At 36.8% G+C, this 16,530-nt stretch overlaps 2 protein-coding genes and 1 non-coding gene across 3 annotated transcripts; all 3 read left to right on the top strand.

Annotated features, from left to right (window-relative positions):
- Positions 1-1,227: 1,227 nt before the first annotated feature.
- clptm1l (CLPTM1 like) lies at positions 1,228-12,159 on the top strand. The gene is made up of 18 exons (XM_044138876.1): positions 1,228-1,517; positions 4,191-4,398; positions 4,477-4,571; positions 4,664-4,853; positions 5,534-5,733; positions 6,076-6,154; positions 6,272-6,389; positions 6,486-6,580; positions 6,951-7,035; positions 7,483-7,586; positions 7,792-7,857; positions 8,075-8,125; positions 8,223-8,305; positions 8,388-8,422; positions 8,546-8,601; positions 9,116-9,160; positions 9,390-9,505; positions 9,614-12,159. Exons 2-18 carry the CDS (start codon positions 4,234-4,236, stop codon positions 9,696-9,698), a joined length of 1,668 nt encoding a protein of 555 aa, XP_043994811.1. The 5' UTR covers positions 1,228-1,517; positions 4,191-4,233; the 3' UTR covers positions 9,699-12,159.
- Positions 12,160-12,616: 457 nt separating this feature from the next.
- rplp1 (ribosomal protein, large, P1) lies at positions 12,617-14,895 on the top strand. Its single transcript, XM_044138877.1, has 4 exons — positions 12,617-12,833; positions 14,009-14,083; positions 14,457-14,568; positions 14,768-14,895. The coding sequence occupies exons 1-4, from the start codon at positions 12,762-12,764 to the stop codon at positions 14,848-14,850; spliced, it is 342 nt and encodes a 113-aa protein (XP_043994812.1). The 5' UTR covers positions 12,617-12,761; the 3' UTR covers positions 14,851-14,895.
- A 1,119-nt stretch (positions 14,896-16,014) lies between these two features.
- trnav-cac lies at positions 16,015-16,087 on the top strand. Its single transcript has one exon. It is a non-coding gene; the product is annotated as a tRNA-Val (tRNA).
- The last annotated feature ends 443 nt before the right edge of the window (positions 16,088-16,530 follow it).

Here is a 16,530-nt window from a genome sequence, read left to right as displayed (position 1 = left end):
TTTACTTTTTATATAATTTTAAAGATACACATTTTAGTTCTGATTTTTGGTTTCAGAATACAGATATGTAAATAAGAATTATGTCTTTGTGTGAAAATTAATAAAATAAAAATAAAGCACATCATTTCCTACTTAATTACAAAATAAAATAGAACTTAAGATAATATGACTGGTAGTTTTTGTGTCATTTTGTCATGAATAATCAACTTCATATATGAAAAACTGCTTAAACCAGCATTTGGTATTTTTATTTAGAAACATTAGTTGATTCTTTATTGTTTTTAGCCAGAGTTAAGAGCCATCTGCGGGTTGCAGACCCCTGCTCTAACCAGATATTTTCATTAGAGTGAACATTCAAAGCCAAACAACAAAAACAATGATCTGCATGTTGCCACGCTGTAATCTGGAGAGGTTTCGGTCAGTGTCATAGTGTCCAAATTTTGGACTCACGCATAATGTAGATAATTAGATAAACTAAGACTTTGAAAAGAAAAACACCAGAAGACAGCAAAGATGCATTAAATAATTTATTGAGAAAACTGTTTTGTTTGTTGTCTTAACAGCAACTTCAATGTGTTGAGCAGAGATCACGATGATTTGGCTTAGGCCACAAATAGGACAAGGCCAATACCAACACCAACCAAGTCTGCAGAAATGATAATCAGAGCTAAACATTTCTGCAAAACTTGTACAGGTGAGGGCCTCAAACATCTCTACACATCCAGAACACAAACTACTTAGACTTTACCTTCCATTTGGCGATACAGAGACAGTTTCTTTCCCAGACATGTCTCTTTGATGAACTCTAGCAATCCCTAGGTAAACAAACAAAGAAAAAAGGTCATTTTTCTCTTCCCACCAAATTTGTCTATTTATATTTAAATGTATATAACTGAGAGTAAAGTGGACAGCTCACCCAATCCACAAGAAAAACAAAAAGTCCGTACATATGTGAATAGATAAAATACATAGAGAGGAAACAAACATTTTTAAAAAAAGAACAGAAAGAAGCGGTCAGACTTATAAGATTATCTGTTAATATTCTACTATAAATACTTTATTTTATAAAATTCAATGACATAGACCTTTATTCAATTAATGAAACGAAGCATATCTTGGTATTGTTCAGACTTTCCGTGTTACCCTAAATAAGGTAAGTAAACGTACCTTAGGACACGTCAGAGCTACCGTTTTTAAATTAAAAAGCGTGTGCCCCATCACGCGCTTGTACGTTAAGCCTCGCGTTACTTCCACCCCAAATCTCGTTTAAGCAACCCAACCAGGAAGCGAATGGCGGAAATACAGATCTATCTCACGCTTTCAGTCAGGATTTTGTGATATTTTGCGTTTTGGAAACAGTGAACAGCGAAACAGGCAGTTGATGCCTTCAGTAGAAACCAGAGGAAGGCTTCAGAAACACAATGCGGTCGCTGTGATCCGTCCGGAGGAATCTGTGCAGTGAATGGACCGATGGACAGGCAGTGACTGAGAGTGTCCTGTCTTTAAATTTGACACCGGTAATGTTAATGATTTTCGTTTTACTTTAATTTTAAAGTCCAGTCCTTGCAGAAAATTTCAATTTAATTAATAATTCTCGCTTTCGTCGATTTACAGCACTGTTTGTATTGATTGTGAATATTTAAACATCACACATCAAAACATATGGACATCTACCAATAAGACTTGGAATCAAAATCTTAAGAGTGCCTTATTATGAATATCAGCCTAATTGTGGTTAATAACAGCTAAAATAGGTCAGCCACTTTATTCTGAGTATTTTATTGCTGCTGTCTGTAAATTTACCAGCTTCACCAGTAAATCACCAAACTGGAAAAGCAAGTTGTAGCAAATGGTTTTCAAAAATCAGATCTAGCTTTGAAAAATGTCTGACTAGTTTTTAATCCATATTTTATTAAGTAATTAGCACAGGTGCTGCTCAATGAATGACAATATAATTCAAAAGTCTCATTCTTTCTGTAATTTGACTGAAGAAGTGAAACTTACGCATTGAGTCAAATATTTTATGGATTTATTTGATGATTGTGGCTTGTAGATGAAAATTCAGCTTGTCATAAATTTTATTCTAATTTCTCTTGACCGATTACCAAAATAGGATATTTAGTACAGAAATGTCAGCTTGCTGAGAAGCATGTACTATACTGCACACTGTGTTTGAATCCTTTTGTATGCATGGTGAGGCATGAAGGTGATTAGTGTGTCTCTGCTGTGGTGTTTTAGCTCATCGTTTACTATCAGCTCTTGTGTCTCTCATTTTCTTCTTGACAATACCTCATAGACTCTGTCTGAGGTTTGGATTAGGTGAGTTTGCTGGCCAATCAAGCGTACTACTGAAACTATTCTCAACAAAGCAGAGACTGGTACTGTTTGGGAGTTTGAGCAGGTGCCAAGTTCTGCTCGAAAATGAAACCAGCATCTCCATAAAGTTTGGTCAACAGAGGAAAACATGAAAGGCTCTAAAATTTCCCCAAAATCAACAATTCTGCTGACTTCAGAGTTAATGAAGCACATAGGACGAAGACTAGAAGATAAAATGTCACTCTAACTTATCAAAAACTGTGAAACTTTACACTTTGACCTCAAGCAGCCTGGATTCTGTCCCTCTGCTCCGACCAAATGAAACTCACAACATGCTGTAATAGGGAAACAATTCTTCCATTTTCTCCTTTGCTTAGATCAGGAACTTATCTAGACAAAGTTATCTGATTCAGACATGAATCAGTTGTGACGGACTCCATTTCTTGTGAATCTGTTGGTAGCTATTTTTCAGGCTTTTATTTCACAATTTTCTGAAATCGGTGCTTGTCCTCATTACTTGTGCACCTTTTCTTCCACATTTTTTCTTTCCACTTAGGTTTTCATTAAAATACTTGAAAACAGGCACCCTACTGTAAACAACTAGGTTAATCGGAAATGATCACTTGTTACTTACCCTGCGCATCACATTGTTCGTCATTGCACTGACAAAAGATACGTTTTTGGTATTAGAAAAATCCCTTTTCCATTTGCTGTAAGCAATAATTATCAATTGACTGAAATCTACTATAAATCCATTATATAATCACCAATTTATTTATTAGGTACACCTTGCTTTTACTGTATTCAAACTCTGGTTACCTTCAGAGCTGCCTGGTTCTAGATAGCACACATTGCTCTGAGATTTTTGTCCCTATTGATATGGTAACACCACACGTTATCATGGATTCCTCGGCTGCATATTGGATATCCATGAGGCAAATTTTCTGTTCCACCACATCCTAAATGTGCTCTGTTACACTGAGATGTGGTGACTGTGGCGGAGCACAGTGAGTGAACTCATTGTCATGCTAAGAAAAACCAGTTGGAGATTATGGAGCTTTGTGACATGCTGTGTTATCCCCTCTGGAAGGAGCCATCAGAAGACGAGTACTCTGTGGTTATAAAGGGATGGAAATGGTCAGCAATAATACCCAGGAGTAGGCTGTGACTTTTGTACAATATTAAGTTGATATTAAGAAATCCAAAAATATTCCAATAAAATATCGCCCACAATGATGCGCAGTCTGAACCCCTGATCTATCATCTGAACTTTGCAGCTGAAGTAGAATTTTTTTTGTTTGTTTTGATGAGTCCTTGTGAATTGGTGCCTCTGTTTTCAGTGTTTAGCTGAAAGAAGTGCAGCCTGGTGTGGTTTTGTGCTGTTGTGGTTCTGTCGCTTCAATGTTTAACATATCTTCAGAGGTAATATTCCTTATACCTTGGTTATAACAAGTGGTTATTTTAAGTTGCCTTTGTTATTTTTGAATCGGGCCGTCCTCCTCTAAGCTCTGACACATGCAATGCATTTCTGTCCTCATAATGGCAAGTCACTGGATGTTTTTTCTTTTTTTTTTTTTTTTGTTCTAAGTTGCTTCAACTCTCTCTCCTCTCCATCCTGATATTCAGTTTGAGCCTCAGCAAGCTGTCTTTACCCACCTAATGCACAAAGTTTCTGGCATATGATTGACTGATTTGCTTTTGGTTCTGGCAAGTGTATCTGAGAAAATGATTGAGTTTCCACTTTTGATCAGGATTACTGAAAAAATTACCTAATTGTATGATATAGCATTTATTTAGGTTTACTAAGCTTTACTTTAATTCTCACGTTCCTCCATGTTTAACCGAATCTTTCATTTATAACTCTTATTATGCAGACGTATGGCCCTGCTGCTCAGCTAGCTGAGGCATTCGTCCATCATGTTTCTGAAAACCTCCTTCACCACGCTGATTGTCGGGGTGTTTGTGGTGTATGTGCTCCACACTTGCTGGGTGATGTATGGGATAGTGTACACCAAACCCTGCGACAGCCCTAAAGCAGACAACTGCATCACACCCTTTCTGGCAGGAAACCCAAAACTACAGGTCAGCTGCCGTTAACGACTCTAACAAATGCGCCTTGGTCGGCTTAAGTGACGTGTAACATCTCTTTCTGCTTGTTAGTTGAGTATCTACACCTCGGTGAAGCCAAACGCAGATGGAGGCCATACGCTGATTCACAGAGAGGAGGACTTCGATGTCAACAGCAAGTTTGAGAGGTAAGTATGCATTAATCAAAAGGAACATTTGTCCATGTCTGTGATTTGGACACAAACTGATGAATTCATTTATTTTACGTGTTTCCCTGTAGGATCGTCAACGTCTCACTCCCCAAGAAAACACGTAATAATGGAACATTGTATGCGTTAATATTCGTCCATCAAGCTGGTCTCAGTCCGTGGCAGGACCCACGACAGGTCCACCTGGTGGCTCAGCTCACCACCTACATGGTCCCAAAGCCTCCTGAGATCTCCCTGATATCTGGAGAAGATCAAACACAGGTACGTGACTTTCTGCTCTTCCCTCGTCCTCTCTGAGACTGCTTGATGTGCTACATAGGCTAAGCTAAAGCAGGAATGCATTGATCCCTTATGGGAAAGTTGCAGTAAATGGCAGCATGGTTGTTAAAATTTAAGTTAGTCTGTTATTACATAAAGTGGGAGTCTGTGTACTAATTGGCTTTGTTTAAGCAATTTGTTTGGTCCTAACCCCAAACTTTTCTTTGACCCATCCAGTCATATTATAGACAGATTCTCAGTGACTATTAGGGACTGTAGCCAAGTGGTGACATAAATATAAAGTTGTGTCTCATCAGCATAGGTATGGTTAGAAAGGTCATAATCCTCTATAATCTTGGTTTTGGAGTGCATCCATGTAGATATTAAATGAAATGGGCCAAGAATGTAGCCTTGAGGAACCTCAGATGAATTTTTTTTTTTTAAATTGCAAGCCATAGTTATGCCAAATTAGCACAGTACCAGAAAATCCCTCTTCTTTCCCAGTCTTTTCATCCCTATATTTTGATTGGCTATGTCAACTGAAGCACTGAAATCCAGTGATATCAGGACAAAAGTTTTTGACAAACTTCTTTCTCTGAATATGTACATAAAAGCATTAAATAGAATGTCTATCTAAAAAGAAGGAAATTCATCAGTCAACTACCTCTGTCTTTGTCCAACAGGGTCAAAAACAGGAAGATCAGAAGAAGAAACAGAGTGATGGTAGCTCCGGAGCAGGAACTAGAGCTAAAGGTGGAGCCACTGCTTCAACGGATCACCCAGTTTCCCACTGGCGCTCCCGTCTAACTCTCAACATTGTTGGTGACCACTTCCTGTTTGACAGAGAATACCTGCCAAACGACGTTCACAGATACCTCAGAGTGTAAGAGAGAGACTCGTTATATTCACAACAATGGCAGCGAAGCATGAGGTGTCAAAAGATGGATATCATGCTGTGCTAAATATACCTAAAAAAGGTCCAATCATATTGTTTTAATAAAGCATTCACTTTTTTTAAACTCATGAATAAAGTCTTATCACTTAAATTTATAGAAGAAAAATATAGTCACAAAAAACATCACAGTTGGTACTTTGGTGCATATGCTCTGGGCTTTATGACAAAACAGAAATGTTCAACAATAAATCTCAACAACAATGATGCAGGTTGGATTCAAGCAACAAAAAATAAAATCATTGTAAATAGTTTCATTTGTCGTCGTTTTAGATTCCAGAACGGGAAGAAAATGGTGTATCTACCTCTGCTGTTTGTTGACGAGCTCAGCAACAGGGTCAAAGACCTCGTGGTGAGTTTCAACCTTTAAACAAACATCATGCAACATACTGCTACTTTAGGAACAGTAGCATTAGGAAATCAAAATGATGACTTTTTTATTTTTTTATTTTTATGTTTAAAAATGTAGGAGATCAACAGCACTTCCACAGAGCTCCCTCTCACCGTCCTCTATGACTCCATCTCTCTGGGCAGACTTCGCTTTTGGATCCACATGCAGGATGCTGTGTACTCTCTGCAGCAGTTCGGTAGGCTGACCTTTCTGTGACTTGCTCTCATAGATATCTAGATATCTGGATATCCATAATATGTAGCTAAAATGTCTCTTTCTTTTTTTAATGTAGGATTCACAGAAAAGGATGCTGATGAGATTAAAGGCATTTTTGTGGACACCAACCTGTATTTCCTGGCTCTCACCTTTTTCGTCGCAGCCTTCCATGTGAGTTTTAAAAACGCAAGGAAGGTCCCTGGTCGCTCTGGAGGAGCTGCAGAGATTAACTGACTCCACAAATCTGAACTTTATTGGAAAGTGGCAAAAAGAAAGCTACTGATTCATTTGTGGCTTGTGAAAAGAAATGTTGGCTTGGGGGACACAGAAAACCTGTGGAAGAAGATGCTGTGAGACCAAAGCTGAACTTTGTGATAGTGGCAACGTAATGCTGTGGAGATGTTTTATTTTGACATGAGCTTCATTTTAACTGGTCCAAGTTAATATGAAGATGGGTGGAGCTAAATACAGAAAAATCCTGCAAAAGAATACACTGGAGTATTCAAAAGACTGTTTTAAATTTGTCTGTCACTTTTTTTAGCTTCTGTTTGACTTCCTGGCCTTCAAAAATGACATCAGCTTTTGGAAGCAGAAGAAAAGCATGGTGGGAATGTCCAGCAAGGCGGGTAGGAGACTCCACACCACTCACCTTTGCTCTCATCAGTACGGCACCGGAGAACCCGGTACAATGTGTTAATCCACTGATTAACTAGAGGATGTTTTTGATAAATGTATGGAGAAATGTGTAAAACAAGGTAATATACAAGCAAAGCATCATCTGTGGACTGATAAGCCGCCATATGTTGCATTTTATTCACCTTTACAATTTTAGAGGAATGGAAGCTTTTATGCTGTTGTTGAACACATTTTCTCAGGAGCCATGTGAAAAACAGTGTCTGTACATAAATGACACGTTGAGAATAATTCAGTTCCTTGATATTTTTTTATAGGGGAACAAAATTTCTCCATCAGTCTAGATTTATTGACTTCAAATCTGAATTTTATGATTTGGTTGCAGTCTCTGACTGAACTATTTCTGCCCCTCCTGATATTTTTATCGTTCCTTATTTCAGTGCTGTGGAGATGCTTCAGCACCATAGTGATTTTTCTCTATTTGTTTGACGAGCAAACGAGCCTCCTCGTACTCATACCTGCTGGGATCGGCTCCGTCATTGAAGTAAGGACACACATACACACACGGACATTACTGCAAGATTAATAGTAAGTGGAAGAAAAATAAAAATAGCAGATATTTTTGCCTTCAGGTGAAAGGCAAAATAACAAAACTAAAAATCAGTGGCTGATATAAATGAAGTTCCTCACAACTGTAAGAGTACAGTTTTCATTTCTTTCTTAAGATCTATTTATTGTAATTTTTACAGGTGTGGAAAGTGAAGAAGGCCTTTAAAATCCAGATTTTCTGGAAAGGAGGCAAACCAACATTCCTGGTAGGTGTGAAAGTAACTTCAACACAACATTCTTAACACCCAGAAAATCATCTATATGTTTTACGCAGTTTAAAAAAAAATCATCTAATGTTTTATTTATTTCAGTAATTTAATTCAAATAGTGGATTCGTGCAATAGAAGATTCATTGCATCGTTTTTTTAATGTTAATTTTGACAATTATGGCTTACATTACACTTTTTCCTTTCCTTGGAACAGTTTGGGAAACTTGACGAATCGGAGCGGAGAACAGAAGAATATGATACTCTGGTAAGAAGCAGCAGATCTTCATTTGGATGGAAAAATACAATGTAATAGTAGGAGCTCATTAGCGGACATATTTATTTCTTGTTTTTCTTTTCTTTAGGCCATGAAGTATCTCTCATACCTCCTTTATCCTCTGTGCATCGGAGGGGCAGTGTACGCACTAATATTCCTGCGATACAAGAGGTAACAGTGTACAAACACAAAAATGAAACATTATTTCTTTGTAGAAGTCATGTGATGCTGATTGTGCATTGTTCTCTTTTAGTTGGTACTCGTGGCTAATCAACAGCTTGGTGAATGGTAAGCTACTTTCTAAACAAAATATTAAAAAATACCCTTATTAAACAGTTATTTAAATTTAATACCAATATTCCATCTTAATTATCATCTTAAATGTATTTGTTTTGGCTCTGGAAATTTCAGGTGTGTATGCCTTTGGTTTCCTCTTCATGCTTCCTCAGCTCTTTGTCAACTATAAGGTCAGTATTCTCAGTCGAGGTTTTTTAATATATTATCAATTCACAACAAATATTAGTCCAGGTTGTTTTTTTGTTTTTTTTACTAAACTCGTATCCTGTGATGTAGACTCCAGTTTGGTCCTAATTCTCTTCATATGCGTCAAATTTATGCCTCTACAGTCCAGACATACAGTAAAATTCAGATCCTGTTACTTGTAGAAAGGAGGCAGAAGACAAATTCAAATTAATGGCAACAATAGCTCTGTCCAGAGAAGGAATGCAGCTAAACAAGGAAACAAATGAAGTTTCTTTTTATGTTTGCATGTTAAAAAAAAAAAACACAGAAAATGACTTAGATTAGAGCAGAGTTGGAACAGAGAAAGCTCAGACATGGTAACGTTCTGTTTTTCAAAGACGAGGAGATTTGTTAGATTACAGTTGCCTGATCTAGATCAATAAACATTTCTTGCATGTTTGTTTTTCAGCTCTTGCCTCATAAATAAACTCTTATTTGATTTATTAATTTACTCAACAGCTGAAGTCTGTGGCTCATCTGCCTTGGAAGGCTTTCATGTATAAGGTACAATCCTTTTCTCATTAATATATTTAATAAAATATACATTTGTAAGGTATTCTAGTTTCTTCCCACAGTCCAAACACATTTGCTTAGTTAGTTGACAACACTAAAGATGAATGGATGGATGTGACATTTCTGTGATGGATAATTTTCTCATTAAATGTAAATATGTTCAAAAAATGTTTTTCTTCTTATAGTTTTGAGAGTGATATGTGACTTTGACTGTTCCCAGGCATTCAATACCTTCATTGATGATGTGTTCGCCTTCATCATCACCATGCCAACATCCCACAGACTGGCCTGTTTCAGGGACGACGTGGTTTTCCTCATTTACCTTTACCAGAGATGGTAAACACACAAACACACCTTTTATTACCAAACTCACATTCATATTCCTGATATGCTAATAATAATAATAATCATGAATATATTTTCCATGTCACTCTATTTTGACAGGCTCTACCCAGTGGACAGAACAAGAGTAAATGAATATGGCATTTCGTATGATGAGAAGCCCAAAGGGAAGGCTCACAAGGACTAAAATGAAAATATACGTTTTCTCAGATTTCTACGAGCTGGTACCTTCGGGTGTCATCTTTTTCTCCGTCATATCCACTGACACTTTGGCAAAATTTGAAGGTTTAATTGCTTACACGTCATTCCTCACTAGCAGAAACTGCTAAAAACTTGAACATCGATAGAGGACCGGTATGTGGCCAGTGTTTGGTTTGTCCATTCTGGGCTACTGTAGGAACATGCCAGGGCATCTTGATGACCTTGGTGGAAGGGAAACCGGGTCATCAGTTAGTAGAAATGAAAAAAAAAAAGTTTTATTCTAAGTAAAACATTGGTCAACATTAATTTGAATTTCTTTCAGTTGAACATCCTGAGTTACAGACACTTGAACTTGTACTAACTTCAAACAAGCTGCGTCTAATGCGCCAGTCTATTATAAATGGACCGGAACTGTTATCATTCTTTCAATTTAAAACTGTGATATTACATGAAAATCAGCTAGCTAAATCTGTGCAGCAAACATCAAAAGAGATGCGAAAACCTTGTGTGAGTTTGGAGAATGGCCTGCATCTAAACAAACTCTGTGGTGTGACCCAGTACACCAACGGCTGCAAGAGCTTTACTATCATATCACTATACTGGCTTATATTCCACCGCAAGCTTGTATAATTCAGAGCAACAAAAAGTTGTTTTTTTTTATTATTATTTCAACGGGTTTGGTATTTAGAAGTACACCCAGCAGATTTTGAGCCACTCAGTTAAAAGGTATCATTCATCGTGAAGTATACTGTACTGTTTCACAGTACTTTTAAATAGAGTATGCCTATTAAATAAATAATACAAAGAGAAGTAGGTAACATTCAGAAGCTAAGTGCAGAGATTTCATTTTTGCATTGACTTATGTCTAATCTGAGACCATTGTGAAGGGAGACCTTTTTAAACTAGCTTTTTATTGCAAGAGTAAAATTATCTAAATAAAAACTGGAATAAAGACCAAAAACATCTTTAAAGTAAGCTCTCACATCATTTTCAAAAACGTCATGTAGTTGGGGTATCGTGAAATAATCTCAAGCCTCTGTAAATGTTGATTGGAAGGTAAATGCCACGGAAAATGTAGGATTTCTTGAGAGTTTCTGAATATTAAAAGGATAATTCTGTTTATTTTGAAGTGGGGTTCTGGTAAAAGGCAGATAACTTTCCTGACAATCTCTACTTAATCTAAATCCATATTAGCTGTTCTGGATTCTGAAGCCAGCGGATAATACTGGAGGGGTCAAGACCAAATACAACTTCTAGCATCCTAAACAGCTACAGTCTTGAAAAGCATTATTGTGGTTTATGCAGTGCGGTTTTATTAACCTTTAAAAAAAAAAACATCAGGTTTCCATTGACCGGCTATTTGCACAGAAACCAATTTCTGTCTAAACAGGAAATAGTGATTGGAGGCAGTGCGCCATCAATGATCTTCCTATGTGAAACATGTACTGAGAACTCAACTTCTTTGACGTTCATATTAGCTGTCTAATATTAACAAAAAGCTTTTTAAAAAGCTAAAATATTGTTGCGGTTTTAAATAAAGCAGTTTTCTGTCGGTTACTATGACTGGAAACCTCAGTATGTGTTTTACAAGGAAAATAACTGGAGGGGCACAACCTTCTAACCTTCTAATGAAAACATGACAATAGTTCAGTTTTGTAATATGGCATTCACATAAACTGTAAATTTTAAAACTGATTTTGGTTTAAGATGGTAAAAATCCATTTTGGTCTTGGCCCGTCTCTGAATATCTATCAGCTCCTGTCCTTGAGGCCAACTAATGTGGATTTACACGAAAAGTTAACAAGGGGGTTATTTACTGCAGGTACGAAAACTGCTTGGAACCTTTTAACAGGACCACACTTCAACAAAACGGAACTGTCCCTTTAAGTTTAATAAATTCAGTAACGTGTGAAGTTGCGTTTGTATGTTTTTGTTCTCCAATGGGTACATTTTATTTTGCTGTAAAACATGATGGTACACTGACATTCATTCACCTTTCACCTTCTTTTTTCTTTTCTTTTCTTTTTGTACATGACAGGGCCAAGAAGATATTTGTGCCAAATGTGCGAGTGATTCTTGAACTGTTTGTTAGCATTGAATGTACAGCATAAGTGATCCATGCAATGTTTTAATGGACAGACATTTTGGAGGGAAAACATTGGTGGTTAAGCTCAAGGAAAGTATTACAAAATCTGGACCTAAAGCATCATAATTTTACTTCTTTACTTTATGTCTATTGTAAATGTTCCTTTAAAGTATAAAGACTATTAGGAATCATGTTATTAATTTTTCAGATGTCATGAGATTTGTACAAGAAAATGGTGAAAAGAACTGTGTTCCAAGCTAAATGCAGTTAGATCAACTTTTGAGGAATTTTGCCTTGATTTTGTTTGAAATTATTGTAATGTTTGTGTTTTTCATTGAAATGTAATAAAAGGCTGACATCATTTACTGTCTGCATTTTTGTTACATTCATCCTATTGTTGCAAACTCTTAAGTGCTATCTGTCAAACTATTGAGATATCAGTTTTCTATGCAATAACCTTTTGTTAATACATGTTTACCTAAATAGCTTTATTCAAACCTCTTTTCCAAACTTTTTCACAGCCTCTAATAGATTTTCTTTGAGGATTTCCCTGTATTTAGCTCCATCTATCCAAAATGAAAATAAACATTTTAAGGCATTAATATTATTACTAGTGATAGTTCAGATTACAACCACTGCAAAATGTGAGTAGAATAAATTATACATTTGATTTTAAACAGCTTAATAAACAGATTCATTAGTAAAATATAAAAACTAGAAAATTATTTAGAGTCCGACAGGAAAGCGGATTTACGTTATGTGCGTGATTGCGTCACCGCCACGCAAATAAGACGTTTGGTAGATATATTGAAATCCCGCCTTCTTCCTTTCCTTTTCCGCTGTAGGAACGTTAACGTGGCTAAGGTGCTCGGTTCTTCATCAGAAGCTAAGGCCCCCAATCCGGCGACTAGCACCGTCAAACTTAGCCATCCGAACTCACTACTTTGAAATCCAACATCTACAATGGCCTCTGTGTCCGAGCTCGCCTGCATTTACTCCGCTCTGATCCTCCACGACGATGAAGTCACCGTCACCGTAAGTGTCCCGGTCAGAGTACTCCTAATAGCCGGGGTGCTATTTGCTAGTGGCCCATTAGTAACGGCGTGGTGGTTGTTGGGTTACATCATTAATATAGGCAATTTATTTATATATCCTATATGCAAGAGGCCGATAACTACATGATGGACGTAGACCTAGAGGCGTGTAAACAGCCGCTTGTGCCGACCAATATGGTGGCATGCTTGTTGCTATCAATAGAATAGAAATAGCCTTTAAATTCAGGAAATATACAGTAGGTCTTTTTCGCATAAAAGGTTTGTTTTGACAACTACTGTAGTCAGTTTTATGTTTTTCACGAAGCTGACAGAGTTGGAAGTCTCCAAATATGTCTGGTGAAATCAGAAAATATGGTGAATTTGCTTTCTTGGTTTCAATAAATGGAGCTAATACCTCAGCTAAAAAGATTTCGTGAATACCTGCTGAGCTGCTGTCATAACATTATGGCTGTGGGATAGGATGGTGTGTGTAACTACACGTGGACGCTGGTGACAAGACAGGTGATTTACATGGTATCAATAATTTATTGATACCATGTATCAATAAATAATGATAAGACATTAGATAAGATTCTTGGTTTATATTGAAACTTTTGAATAGTAGTGACCCAAAGCAAATATCAATGATGGGACATGGGATAATTTTATTTTATTCACCCCACTTGTTACCCTTAAATTTTCATCATATTTTTTTAACTGTCTTGATGAGTAGAACAGTATTAGTTAATTGACTTGTGAAAGTTCTTTAGGCTTGGTTTGTTTCTGCTATTAAAAACATTACCTTGAAATAGTCATTCTAGCTGTACTCTTTGCTAAAATTAAACTTTAAATTGTTAAAATTTTATTGGGACAGATAAGACAACTCAGATGTTAGATAAGGTATACATTTACTGGCTGTTGTGATTAAAAAATGGGACTCCTCTTAAGGTAAATTGAGCATAATTTTGTTAAACTAAAGGTTTAACTGGCTGTCGCTTGCAGGGATTAAGCATGAAGGGATGAAGGCTGTCTAGTTACCTTCTGTTTAAGAATTTAGGACTAAATCAGATCGTGGGTCATCAAGTAGTTTTGTTTTTGATGTGTACAACCCCACATAAAGCTTTTTTGGGTTGCTCAATAATAAAAATTGAAAATGTTTCTATTTTCTGTGTTCAGGAGGACAAGCTGAATGCTCTGATCAAGGCTGCTGGAGTCACTGTGGAGCCATTCTGGCCAAGTCTGTTTGCCAAGGTAAGATCGCAGCACATTAAAAAACATGATTGACTCTTTTGGTAACTGATGAAATACCATCAGAATTTATGTAACATCATAACTTTCAGCAAATGGCATTGGAAAGTTTAGGTTTTCGTCATGTAATTGACTTGTAATCGTGCTCAATTCAGCTAAATGTTTTTATCATCTCTAAAACTTGGCCGCATTTAAATATCTTGTGACCTTTTCATTGATCATTGATGTGGCAGAATTTAATCTGAAAAATGTAGAATCAAATGCACCGCCTGCCAAAAAGTAGATGGGGCTGATATTTATTTTAAGATAAACTGCTGAGACTTTTGATTGGCGAATTGCTGAATAAATGAAGTAACTTTGATTTCTGTCTTTGTAGGCTTTGTCCAGCATCGACATCGGCAGTCTGATCTGCAACGTCGGAGCCGGAGGAGGCGCCCCTGCTGGCGCGCCTGCTGCTGGAGCTGCTCCAGCTGGTGGTGACGCCCCAGGTAAATTACATTTACTTATATATTATGGATGTGGTCGCATTCATGTACTTTCCCACAATTTGAATGTGACTTAATTCCAAAATGGTGTCTCTCCAAGTGTTATACGCTATGCTTTTGCATATGACTGAGAAATGTTTTTCAGTGTAGATTCTGTAATGTCATATTTGTGTCTCTAAACTTTTAATGTTCATCTCTGCAGCTAAAGAAGAGGAGAAGAAAGAGGAGAAGAAGGAAGAGTCCGAGGAGTCAGACGACGATATGGGCTTTGGTCTCTTTGATTAAAATGGCTGTTTTTTTTAAGAAAACACAATAAAAGTATAAAAAGAATCAGTATATGGTCTGTTTACTTGCTGTTGGTGGCTGTTATTTATTTATTGGGTTCATTATTTTCTGCATTTATGAGGCGAAGCATTATAAAGGTTCTGTAAGTGCCGTGGTAATAATTGAAACAGTAAATGGCTCTTTAGAGAGATGGTAAAAAAAAAAAGGTGTGGACAGTGACAAAACCTGACAATGATTGTATAAAATGCATTACAATAAATTGGTTCACAGTTGTGGGCTTTAATATTTTTCTGTTTTTCGATGTAATTGGACAACATGCCAATTGGATAAGTTATGAAATAACTTTGCAGTCTAAATTTTACATCACAAATGCATCTTTGTAGACTTGAGTATCGTAGTTCATTCCTGACAAATAAAGGATGTAACCCAGCTGTAAACACCCTACTATGTTTGTTGCCACACACAGTAGAGCCACAACCTTACAAGTTGTGTAAATTCAAATATGTAGGAAAATGTGGAGTTTCGCTGCATACAATTCGAATTGAAACGATGCAAAAAAATTGCTTTAATTCCAATCTGCCACCAGATGTCACTGTTGTCCTCACCGAAGACTAAACTACGGTTTCTGTTCCAAGTATGGCTCAAATTATGAACGAGAATATTACGCATTTAGTCTTAGTATAGTCCCACTAGAATCGACTTGTGTGAATAATTAACTGTACAGTCTGCTGATCAACAAGTTGTAATTTTAATGTAAAGCGAAGTTAGGAACTTCTGAAGTCCAATGAAGACAAACCGCGATGATTAGATGAGACAGCGCCCCCATCTCTCCATAGCGGACAAAACGTGTGTTACATTCATAGCAGTAAGAACTACCATAGAGAATGAATGCAAAAAGTTAAGAGACTAAAGACTTGGAGGTCCACGGGATACAATCGGATAAGACACTTTGCTTTTTGTATATGTACCGATCAAAACAACAGAAACACCAGGCATGGTGTCATACAGCTTGGCCATTATCTATTTTTCCCCAGTTTGGACAATATACATATATGTGCTGTCATTTCGACGTTATCAACCGAAAGTATACAAAATGAATAAACATTTGTACCAGTCTTCATCTGGAAAAAAAAAATCGCAGGGTGTTTGTCTTACATATCGTGGGTTTCCGTAGTGTAGTGGTTATCACGTTCGCCTCACACGCGAAAGGTCCCCGGTTCGAAACCGGGCGGAAACATTTATCTTTTTTGTTAGTTTTATTTTTTTTACATCTCAGAAAACATTATGTACATATTTTCCTCTTCCACTTTAAAATCTATGTGTGACGATATAATGCACATTTTAACTACCGTTTCTATTATATGTCAATCAAGAAATTCGTAACACCTTTAAAATATAAGCAACTCTTCTCCCTACCCCTTTAGATAAAGTAAGCTAATGCTGTCATAAACCACCTGAAATGTTGGAAAATGAAAGTATCATGAAGAAAATTAGAATTTCCTGGTACTGAATTTCTTTCAGGGATAAATAGGCACGTTATAAACCAACAATTTTATTTAGTTTCATTCGCGGTTCGTAAGCAGAACCTCTTATTTTCGTTGTTCTTAGTAGGCGTATTTAGCAAATGAATAAACAGACGGTAAGCTAATCATTTGGGTTAGCTTTGAATCCAAATAACAA

The sequence above is a fragment of the Gambusia affinis genome, linkage group LG14 (genome assembly GCF_019740435.1).
Source record: "Gambusia affinis linkage group LG14, SWU_Gaff_1.0, whole genome shotgun sequence".
NCBI lineage: Eukaryota > Metazoa > Chordata > Actinopteri > Cyprinodontiformes > Poeciliidae > Gambusia > Gambusia affinis.
Note: the sequence above shows the minus strand (reverse complement) of the source record. Positions and strands in the feature narration are given on the sequence as shown.

Bases quoted from the DNA above. Each gene is read 5' to 3' on its own strand.
- rplp1 (XM_044138877.1), top strand. From the start codon at position 12,762: ATGGCCTCTGTGTCCGAGCTCGCCTGCATTTACTCCGCTCTGATCCTC. The intron at 12,834-14,008 runs GTAAGTGTCCCG...TTCTGTGTTCAG, and splicing joins ACGATGAAGTCACCGTCACC to GAGGACAAGCTGAATGCTCT. The intron at 14,569-14,767 runs GTAAATTACATT...TCATCTCTGCAG, and splicing joins AGCTGGTGGTGACGCCCCAG to CTAAAGAAGAGGAGAAGAAA.
- clptm1l (XM_044138876.1), top strand. From the start codon at position 4,234: ATGTTTCTGAAAACCTCCTTCACCACGCTGATTGTCGGGGTGTTTGTG. The intron at 4,399-4,476 runs GTCAGCTGCCGT...TCTGCTTGTTAG, and splicing joins CAGGAAACCCAAAACTACAG to TTGAGTATCTACACCTCGGT. The intron at 8,126-8,222 runs GTAAGAAGCAGC...TCTTTTCTTTAG, and splicing joins CAGAAGAATATGATACTCTG to GCCATGAAGTATCTCTCATA.